The sequence below is a fragment of the Corvus cornix genome, chromosome 1, assembly GCF_000738735.6.
Source record: "Corvus cornix cornix isolate S_Up_H32 chromosome 1, ASM73873v5, whole genome shotgun sequence".
Lineage (NCBI taxonomy): Eukaryota > Metazoa > Chordata > Aves > Passeriformes > Corvidae > Corvus > Corvus cornix.
Genome location: NC_046332.1, coordinates 88,312,091 through 88,335,819, shown reverse-complemented (window position 1 = coordinate 88,335,819; position 23,729 = coordinate 88,312,091). Strand labels below are relative to the sequence as shown.

Sequence of the window (23,729 nt, the reverse complement as noted above, 5' to 3'; positions counted from 1 at the left end):
TCAGCAGCTGCAGCAGAAGGCTGCTCAGTGGCACTGCTGAGGACCATGCTGGTCCCAGAGAGCAATGCAGCAGCCTTGGGGCTGCTCTAGCTTCACCTTGCTGCAAGGAGAGTACCAGAGAGAGCAGAGCCAAGCTCAGAGCCTCTGTTTGCCCAGGCAGGGTGAGGTGGTTTGTGCTAACGTTGTACCATAGCCAGATTGACAATGGTTCAGCAGCCTGAATGAAGATCTACTATAGCAGTCTTGTTAAGACTCTGAGTCACAACTGCTGCTTGCCATTGTCCATTCTCAGCATGCTTTAGTGGAGAAATGAGGGCAAAAGAAAGAGCAGTACCATATGAAAAAAATATGTAGTGCCTTTATTAAATTTAAAAATGGACTCTTCCTCAAAGTGCCTTTACAAAACACACATGAAAACTTTAGCATCCTTTGTATAAATATACCAAAAGGAACAAATATTTTTTTAAAGAACACTATTTTGGCTCAGAAAATAACTTTCCATTCCTAAAGGTAAGGATAACAAGTAACAGTTTTCCTTTCAATCTATTCCAGTCAGCAGAAGTAATTAGGAGGATTGAGGTCACTGGAACTCTGTTGGCTGGCCTGCATACTGTGAGCTGTCAAGGTGAAAGCACAAAGTCAGTGTTACACCCTAGATCTCAGAGCACAGATAACATAATGCCAGTGTCTGGGCTTCACATTTGATACAGGGATCTTCTTGCAGAAGAGTTTTGTGACCAAACCATACAGCTTCTGTCCTATTTAAATCTTCTGTCGATGGGAACCATAACAATTAGACTCGTTCAGATGGTGTTCAGTAACTTCAGATGGATCTCAAGGCTGTTTTACCCTACTATAGGCTGCCATTGAACACACACCATATTTAAAGGCAGACTGTGTGCAACAGCTAAATAAATGTGGCACTTCATGACTAGGACTGATCCTCCCTTGACACTTCTCTTGTGACTAGAACACAGAATGAGAACAGACTATGAGCATCTGCATAAGCATGTACATAAATGACATTCATCAATAAAACACTTCAGTACCATGAGGGTTTGAATTAGACTGACATTTCAAATGCACTTCTACCCCTTCCTCTCTTGAAACAAAGAGATTCTTATTCCATTCTGGCCAAACATACACACAACTCACAAAGCTCAGAAGGCACTGTCTCTCAAAAGCACCATTTCAAGTTTCCAGCACACACTGAGGAAACCAAAGCAATTTAGGTGGGAGAAGAACCTATTTCCACTGGTTTTGTCACTTATCAGCCAGAACACTTTTTTTTAGCTGAGGATGGAGGCATAAGAAAATTGCTTGAGCCACGAAAGAAGCCAACACTGTAGTGTGTAAATTAATAGATGAATTCCGAAGGTTGCAGAACATTATTTTTTTCAGACAAACAAGTGGAGATACCAGAGGGAAAATTTCTGCCTAATACTGTATCAGCAACAGCCTTCAAGCAGAGCTTGGAAATTGATGGAGTTTGACACAAAAGCAAGTTGCTTGTTTCAAAGGAGCTGCAAGAGAAAACATAGATTGGAGTTTGAATGGGGGGAGAGAAAAAGGTGCTGCAAGAAAGAAGCTGATAGACACACAGAAATTCAGAGTTGCAAGCAGCAGCTAAAGGCAGGAACAGTCAATTCCTGAGGCTTCCCTATCCAACAAGATCTCACAATCTAAAAGCATAACTTTCAAGGACAGACTGAAATTACATGGGCAATTTGGCTCTCATCTCCTGTTTCTCTAAAATTAATAGCTATAAATATAGCATTAAAGAGGCCTGATTAATTTTTTAAATAAATCAAATCAATTCCCTGCCCCAAAAAAAGAATTGATCATGGCAAACTACTTCACTGCCTACACACAAGTCAAACGTAACTCTAGAGTTAACAGCTGGGGCATACATACTATTAAAATATTTCAAAATGAGAGAGAAAGGGTTCAACATACACACTAAGTTTTAACAACTTAGTTTTACACAACTTCCTTTCCCTTTTGTTTGGAAAGCCTTGACTGCAGCCTCCAGCACACAGTCATCTCAGATTCCTTACATATCAGAGCAGAGGGAAAGGAGAAAAGCAAGCAGCTGCAGGGGGTAACACAGGGCATCTCTCTCTCTCTCCCTCTCTCTCTCTACCCCTTGACATGGTCCTTAAGGTAAGGTAGATGAAGTCAATCATCCTGTACCCCCTATGACAAACTCTGTGTCATTAGCCAATTGTTCCACTTGGGTAAATAAATATATTAAGCCATTTAACTGGAAAGAAAAAGTTCTCTGGAGATTAATTTTTTGACTCCATACAGATTACAAAGGTATTTTTACAATGTCTGCATGTGACAAGTGACTAAAAATGGCATTGTTCTTTCAAATGTAAAAAAGATCAGGGAAGAGTATTTAAGCTTTGTCAACAGCAGGTTGACAGCACTTCAGGAGGGCTGGGATTGTCTCTTACCTTTTCTCCTGGACGATAACACACTGATGCAGTAACACGGGGATTTATCTTTCCACAAACTGAACAAGGCAAATAAAACTTGTAACAAAGAAAAGGTTTGTGTCATTTCATTAAAAAAAAAAAAAAAAAGAAACAAACATTTACTGGCACCAACCATGTGCATCATGTAATATCACAATTATAATTAGTATAATTTCCTTCATATTAAAACTTTAATTGCAGGGGGAAAAAAATCAAATTTTCTTCATTGATTTGGATTTTTTGACAGTTTTTTGCTCTTCCTTTTTTAATACAAGAGAATTTCACAGAATCATTCTTGGGAAAGTACTTGTGTACTTCCTACATGTGCTACTGATGGTATTTCAAGGTGTTCTGTTGATCCAGCCAGAAGTAAAAAACATTCACATCTGTAGATGAAGCTGTAGTACCTTCACTCCAGTAAATTTGGATGAGATTGCACAAAACAGATACATGCAACCTTCAGTCAATCCATCACCAGCTCTGTGAACTGAATCAGTCATTAAGTGTCATTTCTCTTTTGTTATTTAAGGCAAATTCAAGTCTTTTGGTAACAAATGCAATCCTGATAAAGAGCCACTTTTTCTGGATGGCATCTGGTAACGCACTTTCTTCCAGAATCTGGTACCTGCTGAGTGGGACCTTTCTGAGAAGTCCCCTTTCCATCGGATAACCCCGTGCTTTTGCTTAATATATCTGATGGATTCTGGCATGGTTGCATAATCTTGTATTTTTTCAAGTTCAATGAGAATTACTTTAATGCCATCTTGGATAAGAGCACTATGCATGGCTAGCTGCTTTTCAGACACATCTTCCAGAATGCTGTAACAGGAGGACTCTGGTACTAAAACAATTATCACTCTCCTACTTTGACGGATTTTTTCATCAGCAACGCTGATCACAGCTGTAGAGAAAAAGGTTGTGCAAAATTAAGGTTATACATTTTTATTTTCTGTTACCAATATTCTGCAGCTGGTTCATTCACTGTTTGATATTTAAGCCAACACACTTTACATCAAAAATAGGGACGGGATATGAGCATGCAAGCAGTTACCTTGGGTTAGCCAACCACAGAGATCTGCCCAATGCACCACAATCTGACCCCATCAGGTTCTATGTCTATATCCTTGTTTTGCATAAACAGAGAAGAGCTACCAACTTTCTACTACTTACCTTGCTAATGCTGTTTTATTACCATCATAGGTACATATGCAAAAAACACAAGTTCCAGAACCACAGGACCTTTTAGCTTAAACAGTCTTCTGATATGCTCAACTGGTTTTGTTACATGTAAGTGGAAGAAATGATTCCCCCCAACAATGGCATTCCAGTCAATTACGTCTCAAACAGTGAAATATGGTAAATACAAAAAATGTATGGTAAATACACAAAAACCCTACGGCTAAACCCTGAGAACAGACTATTGCATTTTTTTCAAGCTGCAAGCAGCAGCTAAAGCACTTTAGATTCTACTTCCCGGGGAATCCTTCCTTCTCAAACCACTACCAAAATCCTTCAAATGTTAAAACAAAAAAAAAAGTGAGCCATGACTACCTCATGTAAGTTTATTTATTTATGAATTGTTTTTTAAATACAAAATTTTATTTCAGGCTAGTCTGAAAATTTATTCAGTCTCAGTATTATCTTTTTCAGGTCATAAGACCGGAAGAATTCAAAAGCCATTCATCATCATTTCACCTCACATAAGCAGCTGGTGGGATAGACTTTCTAATTTTCAGTGTCAGATACTACAATTTAAATTTGATGTACATATGTACACAGAGGAAACCTCCACAAGGACTTTACAGCCTTCCAAGAAAGGCAAGGCTTTCTAAGAACTTCTATTAGGGACAAGTAGCCTTTGATACAGCTGATCATTCCTGATAACTTGGTGTTACTTTGTATTTTTTTTTTTTCCACCTGCACTATCTAAACATTCATTAAACCCTGTATTGCATCCTGCCAGTTTTACAGAGATTCTCAGAGAAAATAAAAATGAATTAGTAGAGATGTCATCCTGTTGAATGGCCCCTTAAAGCAGCAGGTTTTTTTTATACCACTCATGAGACCTACTTTTCTGTATTTCCTGCCATTAGTCATCATTCACAACCACCATTTCGACTCCTCTTCCCCCCAGCATCGTTCCATGCCCAGATGTCTAGGCTAGCCAGACACTGAAAAAAACCTAAAAGTGCTAACTAATGACAAGGCAAAGGCTGAGATAAGCAGACTTCACGGGAACATCCAGTGCTTTATTTCTCATTCTTCATCAAAGGGATTAAGAGAATCATAGTTCATTTGACGGTGAGAGATATTTAGAATCCCATCTGACTGACTGCTTGTTTCTCAGTTGCATTTGCAGGTCAACGAGAAAACTCAAGTCAAATTTGTCTTCAGCTAACTTACCTTCTCCTGGTAAATCATCTCTCCCAAGTATGAAGAGGTTATATCCACACTGTCTTTCTAAGACCTCTGGCAGTATCTTCAGAGCAAAAATATCTGATGAATACAAGCAGCTTTCTCTGTTCTTTGGATACAGAACATAAGCATCATAGATCTTCTCATCTGAAACTACAGAGTGAGCAATAGAACTTCCATAAAAATGAATTCCAAAGACACAAGAGCAAGAAAGCAAACAAACAAAATCTCTAAACTCTGGGGGGTCTTCCCTTACCTGAGCCATTGTTTTAGGTCCTAATCCTGCTATATCAGCTAAGCATGTATAATTATACCAAGCCTGAAATACTTGTAGGACGAAGCCTTCTAGAATTCAGGATGCTGAATCCAAATAAGCAAAAGAGACCCGCAAAATTAAGTTGTAACATTCTTTTTTGAACGCTAAATAAAAAATGTTATTGCTGAATTATTTGCAAAACAGTGGACCCCGTGGTAGAACTGATACTTTAAATTCCAGCTGCCATATAACTCATAGGTGGTGTTGCAACCTGGAGTTTCAAACCACAGCAACCACTTAGGACATGACAACAAAAACAACCAAAGTATTAAACTTCAAGGTCCAAATTGTATTAGATATTTTGGATCAAACTTTTCAGAAAGACCAAATTTAAAAGACTTCCAAGAAATCTAAGATAATTTCAATACCTCTAGAAGATACTTTCTGTTTCTTTCACCATGTATCTCCTCTCAAATGTTTGGAAATTACCCACACTTCAGCATACTCTCATAGACAACACCCCATTTTTTTGAGTGCCAGGAAAGCAAAATTTCCAGAAAGTAAAATAATCAGAAGTGCTTTTAAATAGGAAACAAAATAAAGTTGTATTTTCCTGTTTCATCTATGGAAAATAAAAAACACTTAACAATTCTAATGTATTACTGCTTCCTGTAAGAATAGTAATGAAAAGTCACCTGAAAAACTGCTGTCAGAACAGTATTCAAACCACTGGAGTGGGTCTTAAGGAAAAGCTATGATAGTTCTGCGTTCCAGGAAAGTTGCTGATTTTTCCCCTGTAGATTCTTTTGTCATCTGAACTAATTCTAAACATCCTAAAAACATTACCCTTCCAAAAATCCCGAGGAAGACCAATCATGCTCCATGAGAGTAACTCACTGTTTTGCAAGTGAAGGTGGAAGCTCAAAACAATGCTCAGCACTGTTACACAAGCATACCTTTTTTACCCAGGAAAGGATGGCAGGAGTCCCGATACCAAAGCACAATATCGATTTTGAAGATCTTGTAGATAAAGAGAGTAAAAAATACTAAAAATACCAAGGAAACTCCTCCTCCAATTAAGTATCCCTGAATGTTTCGAGCTGCAGCAGCATAGAGTAAGAAAGAAAACAAATAAACAAAGTATAATTATAAACTAGAACCAGGGAAAGACAAGAATTGTTCAAAATCATTTAATCATTAAAATATTTTTTTATAAAGGAGTGAAAGATCAGGACAAACTGTTTATTGTATGTTTTCTGCCATTACTGTTATCTGACAAGCCTACTTATATCTTTCAAAGAAAAAATACCTCAACAGTCTGTTAAATGAGGCTACTCTTCAGCTGAAACACCAAAATAAAATATTGATATATAACCCAGCACAGCAGTAGAGTGAGAATTCTTGTACAAAATTCCATCAGTGAGAAAGGAAGGAAGCCAAAGGTGGGGAGGTGATCTCCTGACCTGCTGTTTTCCTCAGATCAACTAACTTTCCACGGTCTCCGCCCCTTCAATGATACTCATTTAGTGTCCTTTAGAACAAACATCCTCCACAAACTTCATTTTTTAGTCAATGCATATTAAAGAATTTCTGAGGTTAAATCTGACCCTGATAATCTTTACAGAGAAATTATAGTCATGTAAGAAGTTAGAGCTCAGATCCACTTTCACTCCTAAAATACTGAATGAGAGAAGACAAAGCAAATAAAAAGCACTATTTTCTTTCATTTTGCTAAGAATGTGACAAAAAATTCACGATAAAGGTACTGAGGTGCATTGTCTATTTTGCATAAAAGTACACCACCCAGCTTTAACTCTAAGTAAGGCATTGTCAAACTAACTGAGAGTTAAGTCAATGATCACCATTTTATCAAGAAGAGATCTCTTACCTGGGTATTCCAATTTGATGTAGGCTGTAAATTGTTGAGAACCATATATGAAGTGACAGAAAAATTTGTGAGCATAGTCCTTTACTTTCACTTTTGAAATGTTAAATTTTGTTCCAGATACAGCAAGTCCATGAGGCAACCCCTCTCTGTCATTAAAAAAAGGTAAAAGGGAAACATCTGTACGTATCTGAATATCTATGCTTAATATGAGACAGATTCATCTATCCACAAATACAGAAACATTTATTTTTTTACCTCTATAAACCAAGGAAGCTAGTGAAGCACAGTAAATATACCCCTGTAACTAATAATTTCATGAACTAAAAACATACTGGGCTTAGTTGTTTTAGGTTTTTCTAGGGTTGGGTTTGTTGTTTTTTTTCCCTGAGCTGGACAGAGGGTACCATTAGCAGTTTTGCAGGTGACTTAAAAAGGGATGTCTGATACAACAGCTACCATCCAGAGGAACCTTGATAGGATGGACAAATAAAAAAACATCTCAAGAAGTACAACGCAAAATGCAAATCCTGCATATGAGGAGGAATAACCAGATCCCAGGCACCCTGGACTGCATTAGGAAATACATTGCCAGCAGGTTAAGGGAAATGATCCTTCACCTCTGTTCAGCACTGGTGAGGTCACACCTGGAGTAATGGGGCCAGTTTTGGGCTCCCTAGTACAAGAGATGGATTGATTTGCTGGAGCAAGTCGTGTAGAGTGATGTGACAATGATAAGGAATTGAAGTATCTGTCATACAAGACAGCAGGAACTGCTCAGCCTGGAGGAGGCTCAGGGGCAGGGGATGGATCTCATCAATGTTTGTAAATACCTGATGGGAGGAAGGAGTGGAGAAGAGGGACCCAGGCTCCTTTCAGTAGTGCCCACTGACTGGACAAGAGGCTATGAGAACAAATTGAATGACTTTCCCATCAGAAATTCCACCTGAACAGTTTTTTACTTCAGGGTCGTCAAACACTGGAACCTAAATGTCCTGCAACAAGAGCTTCTGCCTTGTGTTCTTGAGGACTAGCAGCTGTGTCTGTATTTAAAAAAGGACCACCATCACAAATAAAAAAAGTTGGGCGATTTTTTATTTTGGAACACTCTATCCTTCCCATATTAATGATAGAGGGCACACCTTGATGTATTAGTAAAAAAAAAAAAAACCCATACAAGAACAAATGCATAAGCAAGTATTACAACATCATATTTCACAACAGCATTATAAAAGTCTCTATGACTGCTTCATTTCATTTGTATCAGACACATTATTTACAATAAAATGTTGTTCTTTTAAAACCAAGCAGTAAGAATACACTGTTTGATACAGATTTCTAATTAGCCTTTCAATGACTACTGGCATTTGACTAGGAGTCTACTTTATAATGAATTCACTGTAAATTACTTCACCTACAAATGCACTACAAATTCAGTGTAAAGGATACTTACTCATAAAACTGTTCCCTGTAGGTTTTATCAAAGATATCAACATCCTCATCATTAACTTGCCAGAATGGAATCAAGCCATTTATGCCACTTGATATGTTACATTCCATGACTACGTGAGAGCCTACAAAGAAACATGTAAACACAACAACTGAAGGTCTTGTAAGACAAGCAGAATCAAGTGATGAGGGAACAGCTGGGAAACATAGGGATATAAAAGAAACCTACTTACCTTACAAAAAGCAAAGTCCTTAAAACTCATCCATTTGTAATCCAAATTTGGGTGTCTATGATCTGGATATAAACTCCACCCTAAATGTAGGTGTCTAAATGTTCACATCTATGTGTAAGCTACATGTCTAAGATAGCAACAGAGTTCATCTCTGCTGAAGTCCATACACATTAAAGCAGATACCTTAACTGAATGGCTCTCCAGACTCCACTGAAAGATCTCCAGGGCTCAAATCAGTTGCATGTACACCTGTGGTGACATTAGAGATGCTCTCCAGCATCCAAGGTATCCATATGGAGTTGTCAGACAGTACTCCAGGTCTTCAAAAAATCTGCACTGCTAGAGTATCCAGACCACCCAAAACTGCACTCTATGTGTAGGCAGCTGAATTGAGCCCCTGTTGATCATGGCCTGAGTTAAGGACCCCAGATCATATGCACATTCCTGTGTGCAGACAACTACATCTGGGAGCTGAATCCCATTCTTAGTGACCATACATCTTTACTTCAAATCAGTCTTTTGGCCAACACCATCCACTGGGATGGTTTTTGAATATTGTCACACTCTACTTCCCGAGCAAGCTCACCTGCCACTCAGCTCCTTTGCCACCAATAGTCCAGATCTTACAGAATACCTCAGTATTAAGCAAGCCAATTTGCAAAGTATATTTATTGCCAATGTACCTCAGAGAGCTCCATGTACAGGAAGGTAAGCAGCTTTCTTGGATTCCTTTCCTTCTGTATTTTACCCATGGAAGTTATGATTTGATAGAAGGCGGGCTCTCTCAGCTGGCCTATGTAAAGATCTCAGTGTTTCATTTCCTAGAACCACATCACATCTAGATGCTTCCACCAAGAGATGGTCTCTAACAAAAGTATGGAATAAACTCTTAGCTCACATGCAAAGCAGTTACTTGAACAAGAGTTCACACAGAAATCAGAGATGCTTCCCGATCTCTTCCCTCACATCCTTCCACCACAACAATTAATTTTTTTAAAGATGTGGTTTAGTGCATTGCACAATTATTAAAAAAAAAAAAAAACCAAAACCCCTCAAGTGTTCCATGCTCTCCATGTCCACACATTCATGAATGTACTGTTAAGTTTCTACACCAACTTCTCCTGTCATTTCTCATTCAAAAATCGTACAGGTGTTTCCACACAAGCATTCATGCAGCTGCTTAGAGATTCTGCCCTACAGCCAGAGGGGGATTTTTTTTTTTTACCCCAATGAAGGTACTGGACAGAGAATATTGAATGTTTGAATGGCAATGCCAATTTAAAATAAACAAAAACAAATCTCACCAAATTCCTTTAAAAAGTGTCCCCCCACGTAATACGGAATAATTTGTAGATCTCAGCAGTCACAATAAACCCACTTTGTGGCTGGAGTCTCCTTTTAGTTTCACCTGTGGCTATTACCCTAATGTCTGTAAGGTAATCAAGGTTTGCTCATCCTAGGTGGTCCAAGGCATCCAACAATACAACTTTTAATTAATGCTGTGTCCAAGCCTTACAAATATGGACTAAATTCTACAATAAGGAGACTAAACAAGTTGTCCCATAACACATCCTAATCTTAATGATTTAGGCTGAGAGCCACAGGCAGCCCCTGGACTAATAAATTGCTCAGCAAATACTATCAAGGATTTAAAAAAACCCTAAACACTGCCTTCAGTAAATTTAAGAGCCTGCAGATCAGATTCCATCTGAGTAGAGGCTGCATCAGTAAGAACTCTTCTGAATTGAATGGGAAGTCACAACTAACAACCAGTCAAAACTGGGGATCAGACTTACATGATACTTTAATGGGAGGGAGATACACTACAGGGAAGCCCAAATGTAACACTGCTTCATTTCTTCCACAGTTACAATTACAAAGAAAAAGGGAAGTTTTCACACAAAGATTAGGGTTATATGGGGTAAAACATTATTATGGAAAGTCTCCCTATTTTAATCCAAGACCTGGTGAAAAAATTTCCTTAATAGTGAAAGAACTGAAAGTTTTTCAGGCATGTATTGTTTGTAATGAAGACAGAGAAGATGTAATTACCAGAAAAGAAGGGGCTGCTGAGCCATACTAGACTATTTCAACAGAATTAAATAACCATCTGAAGACCACAGGACTGCAAGCCTTTAAAATAATACTGTTTGTATCAGATCCTGAATATTCTCCCTGTTCAAAACAAAGCCTTCTGGACTTTGGAAGAACATAATTTCTATTAAAGCTCATTCACAATTCTGGTCAAAATCTACTGATCCTCACCAGAACCTCCCAACTTCAGAGTAAGCTACCTTTCATAAGCTGTTGAGGCCAAAAAGAAAAGAACAAAACAAAACACCCACTAAAACCCCAAAACACTCCCAAACACACATACACACAAAACCCACCAGTGTTTCGGTGCTGTCCAGTTTAATACCATATATTCAAAGTTAGAATTTGGGACAGACAAAAATGTTTCACATGATATGAAAAGAAACATGAAGCTTTAACATGAGAAAACAACACCTGTTATATACAGTATTTACAAGCTCGATGTCAGAAAAATTAGCAGCAGAAGTAGCTGTATTATGTGAGATTCCATCACTGTGATGCACATAAGAATAATCCACAATGCTCTGGCCTGACCTCCCATGTCATGTCAGAGTCCAAATGCAACCTTTCCTCAGAGATTCTCTAATGATCTAATTCCTCAAAAGATTACAAAACAGTTTCCTGTACTAGGAAATTCTAGTAAATAGCCAATCACACTTCCCCAAAATCAGTCAATGCTCTTTTAAATCAAATATTTTGTTTGCAACTGCTCCCTTTGGTAAAAAATGATTAAAAAATACAGTTCAAACAGCTCCAATCTCATTCTTCTGGACTTTGTCAGTAGAACACAACTCTGTCTGACATGTGGTGCACTTTAAACACACATAACTTTGCTTAGGAAAAGACTACAATACCATATACTTGGCTCAGAGAATTACAGAATAATTGAGGTTGAAAGAAAGGGTCTGTAATTCAATTTCCCCCTCAAAGCAGGGTCTGATTCTGAGGTCAGACCAGGCTGCTCAGAGATTTATTCAGTCAGATTCTAAAACCTCTAAAGACGGACAGCACAACTTTTCTGGGCAGCCTGCTGCACTGCCCAGCTATCCTCCCTGTGAAGAACTTATTCTTTATACCCAGAATCTCTTATTTAAGAAATTTCCAAGATAAACAGTACCTGGTGATTCCATGATGATTTTTTGCCTTTTCTTTTACACCCCTTTTATACTTTTTTACAACTTCTGTATTCTTAGTGCTTTTTGCCTACATTCTTGGACTTACTTGTCAAGCTAGGAGACTAAACATTTTAGAAGCTTCGTAGTTAGGGATCAGTGTGCCCCAGACCCCAAGGTCCTCTCCAGAACACATTCTGTAAACCAAGATAGAACCATCCAGGGGAATGTTCCTTGGAGAGGGGGGCTCACTCGAGCCTCTCATTGGGGAATCTTTGATCGATATGCTGATTAATAAGACCTATAATATTGTAGCAGATCTGTTGTGGGTGTGGGCATTGCAGTGTGCATTGGGGTGCATTCGACCTGGACATAGTGCACCTAAGGGTCCTAAAATAAATACCAAGGTAAAATCCCTTTTCCCCTTCTAAACGTGTTTAATTCTTGATTTTAAGACCAGGAAAAGGCATCACTGGGATATGCATAAACTAGCAGCTCACTGTTTCACAAAAGATCAGTATCCAAAATCTGTATTACCCTAAAACAAGGAATAAAATCCAGGTTGTTGAGAGGGAAGGGAGACCCGAAACATACAGGAAGAGAAAGAGCTACTGGACTGGTCAACTGCAAACTATCCTAACATGCTACATGTACACAAACCATATTTCCACAGATACTGAGGATACGTCAAGACACAAACACTGAGAAGCAGTAAAAAGGACAGATGGCAATAACAGAAAATAAATCAATAAAAGAAATGTATCCCGCACAACACTGCTGGTCAAAAGACTCCAATCTTAGGCACAGTTACTTCCCCCTGCAAATCACCTGTGGGAATCATGTTCTAATATCTACCCTCTGTCTTCCAGATATCCTCAATCCACATGTTTATCTCCCAGACTTGCTGAAGTCCGTGGAAATGTTCACATATTATTTCACAAAGATCAGGAGCTTATTTGTTTCAGTTAATGATCTCTTAAATAGTCACTACTTACCAAGTTCTACTTCAATTGTATTGTTCCTTGGATAAATAAACTCTGGTTGTATCTGCAGTGGTTTTTCTAACCAAAACAAAGAGAAAAATAAAACCTTCAGGCAGGAAAAGATCCACAACTTAGTTCAACTGACAATAGTTTTGGTTTTACAATGGGTTTGTTTTATGGCTTGGTATTATTGTAGTGCCATACTTACTGCTAGTTTCAAATTTACAACAGAAATATCTCATAAGATATATGCTCTACTCTCTCCGAGCTATTCTATTTTAGCTCCCAAGTTAACAAAAAAAATACCTTAAAAATGCTTTAAAAAAAAATCTCAAGTCTATTGGCAGTAGATATAAAAGTAACACCAAACCAGAAAACAAAGACAAAACCAAAAAATGCAGTTAACTTTTTCAGAGATAAATAAGGTAAAGAAAAAGGGTTGTATCAATAACCTCCTAGATAAGGTGAATATTTTTTTAAGTAAAATTTTAAACAAACCCATACTTAAACTGGGCTGGAATTTTATCATTCTGCATGATGTACAGATGGGCTGCCAACAACCCACTGTTCTTGTATCACCTATATAAAGTCAGAATTTTGGTTTAACCTAAAAAGATGGACCTGCTGTCTCCAGACAACTATTCTGATAGGACTATTATCATGTTACTAGTCAGGTCACCAGCAACATTGCCCACAAAGACATAATCACAATGGTGACTGCAATAAATGACACTACTGGCAGAGTGAGACAGCAGAAAAGCACAAACAAGTGCCAACAGTAAGCCAATCCTTTCAAGAGGAACATTTATTCACTTTATACTACTTATACAGCTTGTCACATCTCCTTTCCCATCAACAGAGGAGCAAGTTCACCAACAGGGCTTCAAGCAGGTAGTTTGCTGTGATAGTCTCAGAAAAAAAAGCTTCTATGTTTAAGCTTATTTACTTTTATGGTGCACTATTTGTTTTGGCAAAAACAATTCCTCCGCCCCAGTAACCACTGCTTTCTTCTAATTCTGATTACTAACCCTGAATTACTCATTTCCCCGTGACAATCCATCCTCAAAAGCAATGCTCAAGGGTAGCAACATGACTCATTGCCTTTCAATTTTATGTTCAGGAATAAATTAAAGAAGATTTACAACTCTAATTTCACAGAGCTGAAAAGTAACATGCCAAGTATCTTATGTCTGCATACAAATATTTACAGCAGAGCCAAACACAGAATAACATCATGCACTCACCTTTAACCTCTAGACTTATGGTTCTTGAAACATTATATTGTTTTCCCATATATGTGTATAACATATGGCATGTGTAGTTTCCTCTATCTTGCACAGTTACATTACGAATCAAGACAGCATTTTCACCCTCTGCCAAAAGAAGTCGCTTGTCTTCAAGAAATCCAGGTTTACACTCCTAAACACACCAAAAGTACCTTTGACTTAAGGGAACTAAAAACGTGACAAATAAATCAGTTACTGAACTCTACTGATGGTTAAAATACTTCGCAAATACTGACTTTTTGAAAGTCATGGTGTGGATTCTTTTCCAAGCATCACTACAGTCTAACAAAGTCTGGTGACATCTTGGTCCACTTGCACTTTTTAAAAAAATCACTGCAGCCAATCCTTTAAGTTTTCAAATGCTGTGCTTTAGTTCACTGCCTTCATGAATAGCTTGACAGTTTTCTCTCAGGCTGTCAGGTGTAGTAGAAGTTATTACACATGTAGCAGAGTTTATGGGAATACATGCCTGCACCCCTACTTCTTTGTGATGAAAGAGCTGCTGTAGCAGTGCCTCGTGCTGTTTGGGTGTTTCACCATTTCTGTGGCAATGCAAATTCAGGGAAAAAAGCTTCCTTTTCTTCCTTGACCTACAAACAGTGGAGAATCTCTTCACCTCAGAAGATGTATAGGTGCAGCACCAAGGTTATTTCACATGTATAGGCCCATGTAGCTCTTTTAATACCAGCATCAGAATTAGGAGTTCCAGAATTTTAGCTTAACACAGACAAAATACATGTTTCCAAGCTTGCACAGAGTATTTTCGTAGAACCAAAGCAAGCAGCATAGGAATACCACAGCATGGTCAACAGATAGGACATGCCTAACATTCTGAGAAACTGAAATAATTATGCAAAGCCTTCTATTTAGAGAAACATACAAGTTTTAAAACTTATTATCTACATAATAAGTAGATAATCAAAGGATAAACCAGAATTTCACAAATCTTACTCACACTCATGCCTTACTCAAACTGCAGAGAAAATATACCTTCATTTCCAAAAGCTGCTTTTCACAGTTACTTAGTAAGACATTTTAAATAACACATTTTGTATCTTGTATATATGAAATACAGATGTTCAGTACCTTATACCAATGTACTTCAGGCTGATTATTGTCTCCATCTTTAAATTGTTCTAGATCAGGACATATAATCTTCCCAGTATTCGTGCTTGTCACTTTTTGTTCAAACTTCATTTTTCCATTAAAACACAAACCATTATCGTTCTTAAAAACTGTTAAATTTATGGTTCTTTTGTTAGAGTGGTTAAGGCTCCTGTAATTAGAACAGCAGACAAGTCAGGTCATTAGTAGTAAGGTTCCTTATTTCCAGCAAGTCAGGGAGAGGTATTTCAGCATCTCCACCAGCCTTGCCTCTATAACACCCCAGCTATACTCCCTTAGCTTGTAAACACCATCTTCAGCCTCTCAGCCCCTGTTCCAGATGAAGAGATGGGAATAAGCTCTGAGTTTGTGTTGTGAGCAGAAATGGAGTTTTCTCTGGACACACCAGACTGTCAGGACTTCTCAGAGCTGCAGTTAAGGCTTAAGTGACTGATGTTAAATGACTGAACCCTAGCAAGTTTTTTGTTCTGCTGATATTATGTAAGCCAGGGATGTGAGGTGCCCACAGGAACACATCTCATAGCTCAAGTAACTAGAACCACAGCAGGAATCACTAAATTAAAATTATGCAGCTGGGTAGCTTTGAAAGGATGTCTTCTGACTCCAATTTTGGTTTCGTGGTAAACTCCAGTGAAGGAGTGTGCAGGTGACATTGGAAGTTTTTGATGATCATTGTTACTACATTCACAACCCAAACCCCTCCAGCATAACTGGTGCACTCTATGCACACCAGTATACATAACTACACACTACTAAAACAAATTTAGGGCCACCTGAAAAGCCTGGATTGGCTGTTCTCAGTGTGTTGTGGCAACACCAGGAGGAAAGGAACATCTTGTGTACATCTTCCCAAAATTAATTTCCTGTTCAGCGCACAGTGAATTTCAACCATTGTAAAAAAAGATTTGATGACCTAAGTATTGAAGTTCAGTGCACTAATCTTAGCTATTGATCTAGCAAGAGCCTTAAAGTACTAAAAAAGCTAGATATAGATTCTTTTCAAATCATCTATTCCTTTTTAGTTCTCTGTGCACTCAGATCATTTGAGTAGTACTAGAGACATTATTTTCACTGTCTCTAAAGCTGTCTAGCACACTGCTTTGCTCTTTAAATGCATTCTCATTTTTGACCAGTAACATTTGGTAATATTTTAAAATAAAATATAAAAAATGTTTTCTGCCTTTTAACTTGTGATTTCTAGTAAGATTTCCAAAAAGTGGCTAAGCTCTCCAGAAAGTCTGTGTGTGGTGATAAAATGCAGAGTTTGCTCCTCTTAGAACTTTCTTGCATTTAGCCTCGTCCTACAAAGAAACCAAAGTGCTCTTCTGATCTGTCAGTATTAAACAGCAACTTGAACACAGGAAAAGCCAAAGAAGTTAAGACATTTTCCTGTGACCTTACACTTCATCCCAAACAAACATAGCAAACAACCACCCCCACAGACCATTTTTAGTATCATCATGCTTTAAGATAGTCTTCTGTATGAACCACTTTTGCAGTGCTAAATGTGTGGAATAGAAGAGAAACACAGGCATCATGCAGAAACAAAAAGCATGGTCAAAACAGTGCTTTTAACTAATCTAAGCATTCTACCTAAAACAAGAAGTTTTGTGCACTCCAGTCCCACAAATTAATTATCACACTTGCAATCCAGTTGTTTCCTTCCTTACCTTATATTGCATTCATAAAGCCCAGAATCTTCCAGCATTGCAGGAATAAACCAAAGCAAGCCCTCTCGCTGGTGGATCCTGGCATCTCTCTCTGTGGTCACTGGTGTAGCACTACCATTTTTATACCATGTCAGATTGTAATCAGAGTGAAGCACTGGCAATGTAATTATTGGGCAAGTAATAGCTGTGGGCTCTCCAACAAGCACAAAGTAATCACAAATAACACACCCTTTTGCTAAAAAAAAAAACAAAAAAAGAAAAAATTTTTAAATGATAAGTGCTTTTAATTTGTACGCTTTTCTGAAGTATTAATACCCATTCCAAGTTACACAGAATTAGAAAAACTTTCTGTAAAAATTTATCATTTAAAACATCACAAGGCTATTATTTTTTAGTTGTTACCATCTTCTGGTTGAGAACATAAAAACGTATTTTACAAGCTTAAGCCACAACTTTCTGTTAAGGTATCCAGCAACAAGCACATGCAAGTCAAACAGCCTCACTGCAAAGCAGAGTGTAAGAAGATCCATGGGATTCATCAGGCAACTCCAAGCTTCCCAACCTACTTGTCATGTCCTTGTTACTTAACCATGCTAGTACTTTCACAGAATTGCCAGATTCTTAAAGTAAATACTATCTATGTAAAGCACAGTGCAAACAGTAGCAGTGCAGAGCTCCTGCCACTATGACTGTGGGGCCAAAAACAGAAGCACAAGACAGCATGGACAGTATGGAATGAGATCAAGACCTTAATACATCAATGGGTCTGTAAACCAATATGTCACAATACAAAAAAAAATTCATAGAGAAATAGGATTCAGATTAACAAGACTATAATGTATTATTTCCTCCCTACATCTGCATCTTTAACCAGAAGGCCCATTATTAGGAGCATCACAAAAAAGGCCGATATAAACACAGCTTTTGTAATTTTGCCTGTGTAACAAGCTGACAAGACATAATCATGCAGCCTAGCTAGCACTTCTTTCAACATCAGCCAAAAAAAGTCAGAGAAAAAAGGAGAGATACTGCAAAAAGTCATCAAGAGCCCAAACTGTAAACAAAAACTTATTGGAGAATACCACTTTAGCACAGAGCTGGCCATTCGGCTATAAAGCAGATTATAAAACTTTCAATCTTTTGCATACATTTGCCCAGAGAAGGTGAGGATGCCCCATTCCTGGAAGTGTTCAAGGCCGGGTTGAATGGGACTTTGAGCAACCTGGTCTAGTGAAAGGTGTCCCTGCTTATGGCAGGGGGGGTGGATTGACTGATCTTTAAGGACCCTTCCAATCCAAACTATTCTGTGATTTTATGTGCAACACTGAATTTTTATGAAACTGCAAAACATCTGGTTGAACTGATTTTACAAATCTTGCCGAATGACTGTACAAATACATAGTTAACATATTCAATTTCAAAATAAATAAAGTCTTCACTAACCTTTCTAATATCACTACCTTCCCATTTAAAGACTTCAAGTAGGTCTCCATATAGCTCAATCTAATCCAGAGACATTAATATTAGACTGCTTATGCCAAGAGTAGCAAGACAAGCATCATTAATTTACGTAGTTCTAAACTTTACTGAAATACTAGACCTATCATTAAAAATATTACTAATTTAACTGTAAAGGAAACTCAGTCCTATTGCTTTCAGGACCAGACATACAGAATGTCTCATAAAGAAGGCACTCTATAGCTAACCTTATGTCGAGGAAGCAAATCACTTTGGGCTTTCTTCATAAGAAACAGGGAGAGGCTAATCAAAGTCTCAGTGCCCTAAATTTATGTGCCTAGATTTTAAAAAACTTATCTCCATTTGTCCATGACATTCCTAGTGCCATTTGAATCCCAGCAGAGGCATTCAGCTATCATCAATATGCTAAAGCAAAAGCAAATCCCAAACCCACTACTTATTCTCAGTAACTCTTTCCTATTAAATACACACAACTCATCTCTTGCAGATTTTCTTTTTTAAAATGGCAATTTCAACAAAGTATTTAACCTACCAGCACTGAAGAGAGGTATCAGTACAATGAGATGACCAATGAGCAAAAATACAGATGTCATATTTTGCTGCAAACCAGAAGTTTTTTCCATTGGTGTGGTAAGATTGTTCAAGCTGCACTGCCCTCTGCACCCTGCATTACTCCTTAAAAAAAAAAAAAAAAATCAGAAGCAGCATTAGTCATCGTGGGGAGGGGAAAACAGATTTGGTAATTTCAACTTTGGTAGATTTCAGCTACAGACTCTTGGCCTTCACAAACAGCTGCTCAGTTTTCAGCTTTCTACTAGAACTTTTCCTGGAACTAGAACTATTCCAATGGAATAACTCTTGCATAAGTGTAATATTCTTTTACCAGCATAGTTAAACGAAAAAAAAACCCCACAACCCTCAAGCACAGACAAATTAGGCTAGCATAGTGATTTAAGCTATACTGCATAATTTAAAAATCAAGCTTAAGACACTCTTCTTTCCAAATACAAGAGACACAATCACAGAGAAGTATAAAGTTTCCTTCTTTGAACTGTTCTTATACAGCTGAGGCAGCACTGCTTGTAAGAGCAATAACTTGGAAGTTCTTTGCAGAAGGACAAGCATACTGTAACTCCAGTGTCATCTGCCACTTAAAATTGGCATCTAAAGTTGAATGTCTGTGGAAATCACAGCTAATATGAACTGCTGTGGTCAGACACAAAGAAAGTGTCCAAGAATTGTAGTTTCAATTCACACCTCAGGTCTTATTTTTAGTTTTCTCCAACAAAGACATGACTGAACACACACCCACTGCCCTCATGGCCCAAAAGTGGCTTCTATGAAACTCTAAACTTTAACCAAGTCCTGCTCCCCTCTCAGATGCACCAGCTTTCTTGGTAAGGTGTCATCAGAGATCTCCCCAAGCCTTCTACTGTCAACCAGCTGGCCAACAATTAAATCCTTCCCCCTCTGACAGCTCATTGTAGGCTAAGATCTGCATTTAGTGGCCTTACCTTTCCTCAGCTTTTGATTATTTTGCATGCTGCTGCCTCTCACTCTAAAGCAAGCTGGTTTCACATGTAGCAGTCCATTGCAAAACATTTATTGCACAGGTCCTAGTTAATATTTGCATTCCACCCAGCTACAAATGGCAGGAAGAAGATGAAGTATCCCCTGAAAAAGTAAGCTGTGACTTACTTTTATGTCCAATGTAATTCGCTTCAGTCACAAATAAGCCACACCAGTTCCTTCTTTTGAAGCATTTCATATGCAGAAGTGCTGCATTAGGGAGGGTTACATAGTGCAATAATTTAATATAACAGCCTCCAAGATAGTTCTTTTGGACAGTTTATCTGAGGAAACCCTCACACCACAGTCCTTATTTAGTTGCCTTGTGTGTGCTTTTACTGTAACTTGCCAATGAGCAGGTCACCAGTTCTGAAGTTTCAGTTTACCTGTAAAAAGCAGAGAACAGGAAAACAAGATTTTACAAAACACATCATTTGGACAGCAGCATACACATACAAACCTAAATTTTCTACAGACATCCTAAATGTAAAAGCAAGAGCATCCCCCTGCCTACATTAGAGAGATGACTTAAAAGAGCAACAAAACTTGCAGTAGAGACTGATCAAGAATTCTAGCAAATATCTTTGGGAAAAAAAGTTTGTCAAAAATGACATAATGTTACACATGTGTCAAGCAACTTTGTAAGACAGGTTCAATGACTAAAAGGAAACAAAGAATACTTAAATTTAGGGAAAGATAATAATAAGCATTATAATAAGGGTATTCTGACACTGACATGATGACCACAAACTTTAGCCCTTATGTCTCCTTTCCAGACAATCTTGCAAGCTGCAGAACTACAGAAAAGTTGTATCTTGAAGAAAAGCCCATTATCCAGGACATTCTGATGAAGCTACATCAAAATGCAGTCAAAAAGTATTAACAAAGAAGCCTGCAACAGTTAGGTCTTTGCAAGCTAAATTCCAGTTCAACTTTGAGACAGTATTAACCATTCTAAATCTGAATTTGAAGAAAGTGTACTTTCTTCAAGTTCAGGTAACTGCCCCCACTTTCACCAAAGAACAGGAGGAAGGAAACAAAAACAGTATCTGTAGCAGTACATAATCAGCCACCAGTGGTTCACTCTACAAGAGTGAAGTGCAACCTGTTCATTCTCTTCCACATCAAACTGGAGATGAGTGTATCCAAACCACAGTGAAAAGAGCAGATCTTATCACTATTCAAATAAATTGAAAACAGTACCTTCTTTCAGTATCAAGTAGGAGTTCATTTCACAGTCCATGCTTTGAATACTTTTCTATGTCATTTCAACTCCTGATACCTGTCAATATGAAGTAATAAGAATTTTAATGTGGCACATTTTTTATTTAAATCCAAATTATTTATTAAGTTTCCAGTATCATTTTCAACATACCGTTAAGATGCATTTAAGAGAACCTGAATGGCTCATGCAGACAAAATTGTACTTATCAAAAATAGTGATGTAAAGCATTAAAAAAATTATGTCTTAATCTCAGGAGGAGAGAGGAAATCAGTAATGTTGTCTACCAAAAAGAAGTAGTAGGTGTTTCTCATTTAAGGATTAATTTAAAATATGTGAATTAAAATATCTGAATTAAGGATTCTGCATTCTAAAATAACTTCTCTGCAAGACTTTTCAGCCTGTCTTTTGAGGAGCTAAGCACATACAAATGGTCCAAGTCAAATAAGTGCTCGGTGCTGAATTTCTGAAGAAGAGAAACAAAACACATCCAGCAGCTTGCTCGAGTCCTTGAAGAAAACTCCACAAACCTAAGAGCTACTGCTGGAAGCAAACCAGAGCCTTGATTCAGCTCGGTAGCTTTTAGCAGATAGCTCACTCCTACCAAGCTGTGGCTCCCCAGGCTGCTGCCAAGCACCACCAAGGCTGTGACCAGCACAGGTCTGGGACTGTCAGAGCAGCAGCTCCTTCCCTGGGTTTGATACAGGCATCTCTTTCACGCAAAACTTGCTCTTCTCATACAAACAGTTAAAAAAGAGCCCTTGTCTGATCATCGTTATGCAATAAATAAATACAGAAATAGCTTTTGTAGTGTTTTACCATGTCAAGAAGATTTACGCCAAGCCTTATCCCGCTTCCTGTTACAAGCACTTTAAAAAATGTGGCAGCGTTAGCACTCCTACAACTTTCATTTGTACATCGTACTTCTTACCTGGGCTCGTACAATCCGATACACAACAGGAAGCAGACACAAACGCAAAATAAAAAATTACTTCCAAGGAAGCTATCTGGGACCACAAAAGCTGAGAAACCAACAGCCACAGAGATAGGGAGACTGTGCCAACATACCCCGCAGAAACACACACGGCCGCAAAACACGGCTGAAAGTAACAACCCCAGGGGTTCGGTGCTGGTTTTGGGGAAGCTGTCAGCACTGCAGCCTTACCTGGCCAGGGCACCCCGACCGGCGCCGTCCCAGGGGACCCCGCCAGCCCCGCTTCCCAAGGAACCAAGGAAGGCGAACAGCGCGACAGGAGACACGTGGGGAAGGAAAAGCGCAGCTGCCCCCACACCTGTCCGCCTCAGCCCAACCCCCCTCCCCTCTCCTTCCCGTCACGCAGGCGGCACTGGAAGCCAATCCAAGCCAAGCCAAGCGGCGCCGAGCCGAGGCCAGGCCAGCCCAGCCCAGCTCCGGGACAGAAGGAGGCACTGTCCCCACAACATCCACCACCCTTCCTCACCTCCATCCGCTCCCCGCCAGCCGACCCTGCCCGCTCCACATAGCCGGGCGGGCGGGCGGGCAGCGCGCTCCGCCTCGCCCGGGAGTCGCGGCCACCGCCCCGGACCGCCCCCGGACCGCCCCCGGACCCCCCCGGACCGCCCCGGACCCTCCCCGGACCGCCCCCGGACCGCCCCCGGACCGGGCCGGACCCCCCCGGGCCGCCCCCGGACCGCCCCGGACCGCCCCCCGGACCGCCCCCGGACCGGGCCGGCTTGCGGGAAGGGTCGGGGCGGTGAATGGCAGCTGGGAGCCGGCGGGCCGGGCGGCCCCGCGGAGCCCCGGAGACGTGCAGCACCTGGCACAGGGTGGCCTCTTGTATGACCTCCTTCGAGGCATCTCCCCGCAGCTTTGGCTAAGCCCGTTTTCTCGGGCATCAGTCCTTTGGCCGTCACGCCTGGGTTTAGTTCCCCTTCAGGCTCTGATCCCCTGGGCGGGCGAGTTGACTTCAGCGCAGTTTTCCCTCGGGCTGCCCTCGGGGCTCATGGCAAGCCTTGGCTGGGCTGACCTTGGAAAGAAGGCGTGAGAGCCCTGTGGTCAGCTCAGCGCCCGGCTTTGCTGCAGAGCAGAACTGATCCCATTTGGTAGCCTGGTGGGAGCGGAGACATTTAATGTCTTCAAAGAAACAGATTGTACCCGTGCACTGCAGTGCATCCAGGGCATGCCAGACTTAGCCATGCCTGCTCTGGGACACTGTCGCACAAGAGAAACCACTCCCTGGAAAATCCATCACCCCACTCATGAAGTGAGTGCAGGGATTCTCCCTTCTGTCTGGTATCTACCAGAACAGGCAGTGTGAGTGCCTGCTGCCACCATTCCTGTGTTCCACCACCTAAAGTTGTTCACCCTCTCTTTTTAGAGCAGAGCTCTATTTGCTCTCCACCATGTAAATGGGACTTGGAAGTAGATGATCTTTAAGATCCCTTCCAAGCCAAACCATTCTTTGATTCTATAATTCTAAGCGTTTACTTTT

At 39.6% G+C, this 23,729-nt stretch overlaps 1 protein-coding gene across 5 annotated transcripts; it reads right to left on the bottom strand.

Annotated features, from left to right (window-relative positions):
• Positions 1 to 336: 336 nt before the first annotated feature.
• On the bottom strand, positions 337 to 22,778 carry IL1R1 (interleukin 1 receptor type 1). 5 transcript variants are annotated; one of them, XR_002044398.3, is made up of 14 exons: positions 22,424 to 22,565; positions 21,240 to 21,318; positions 20,166 to 20,422; positions 19,000 to 19,142; positions 16,989 to 17,223; positions 15,280 to 15,469; positions 14,152 to 14,326; positions 12,920 to 12,985; positions 8,490 to 8,610; positions 7,040 to 7,185; positions 6,108 to 6,251; positions 4,884 to 5,048; positions 2,460 to 3,381; positions 337 to 1,523 (listed from the first exon to the last, which is right to left on the bottom strand). XR_002044398.3 is itself a non-coding variant. In XM_039548921.1 (13 exons), exons 4-13 carry the CDS (start codon positions 19,088 to 19,090, stop codon positions 3,005 to 3,007), a joined length of 1,710 nt encoding a protein of 569 aa, XP_039404855.1. In that variant the 5' UTR covers positions 19,091 to 19,142; positions 20,166 to 20,422; positions 21,240 to 21,318; positions 22,719 to 22,778; the 3' UTR covers positions 337 to 3,004. The 5 variants fall into 5 exon arrangements, 2 of the variants coding, with proteins under 2 accessions (XP_039404855.1, XP_019138486.2); XR_002044399.3 differs by having other exon boundaries at positions 337 to 966; XR_002044400.3 differs by having other exon boundaries at positions 337 to 617.
• Between the last annotated feature and the right edge of the window lie 951 nt (positions 22,779 to 23,729).

Excerpts from the sequence above, each read along its gene's own strand:
- IL1R1 (XM_039548921.1), bottom strand. The coding sequence starts at position 19,090 with ATGGAAAAAACTTCTGGTTTGCAGCAAAATATGACATCTGTATTTTTG. Across the intron at positions 12,986-14,151 it reads CATAAGTCTAGAGGTTAAAG|AAAAACCACTGCAGATACAA; the intron begins GTGAGTGCATGA and ends TGTTTTGGTTAG. Across the intron at positions 8,611-12,919 it reads TACAATTGAAGTAGAACTTG|GCTCTCACGTAGTCATGGAA; the intron begins GTAAGTAGTGAC and ends GTTTCTTTGTAG.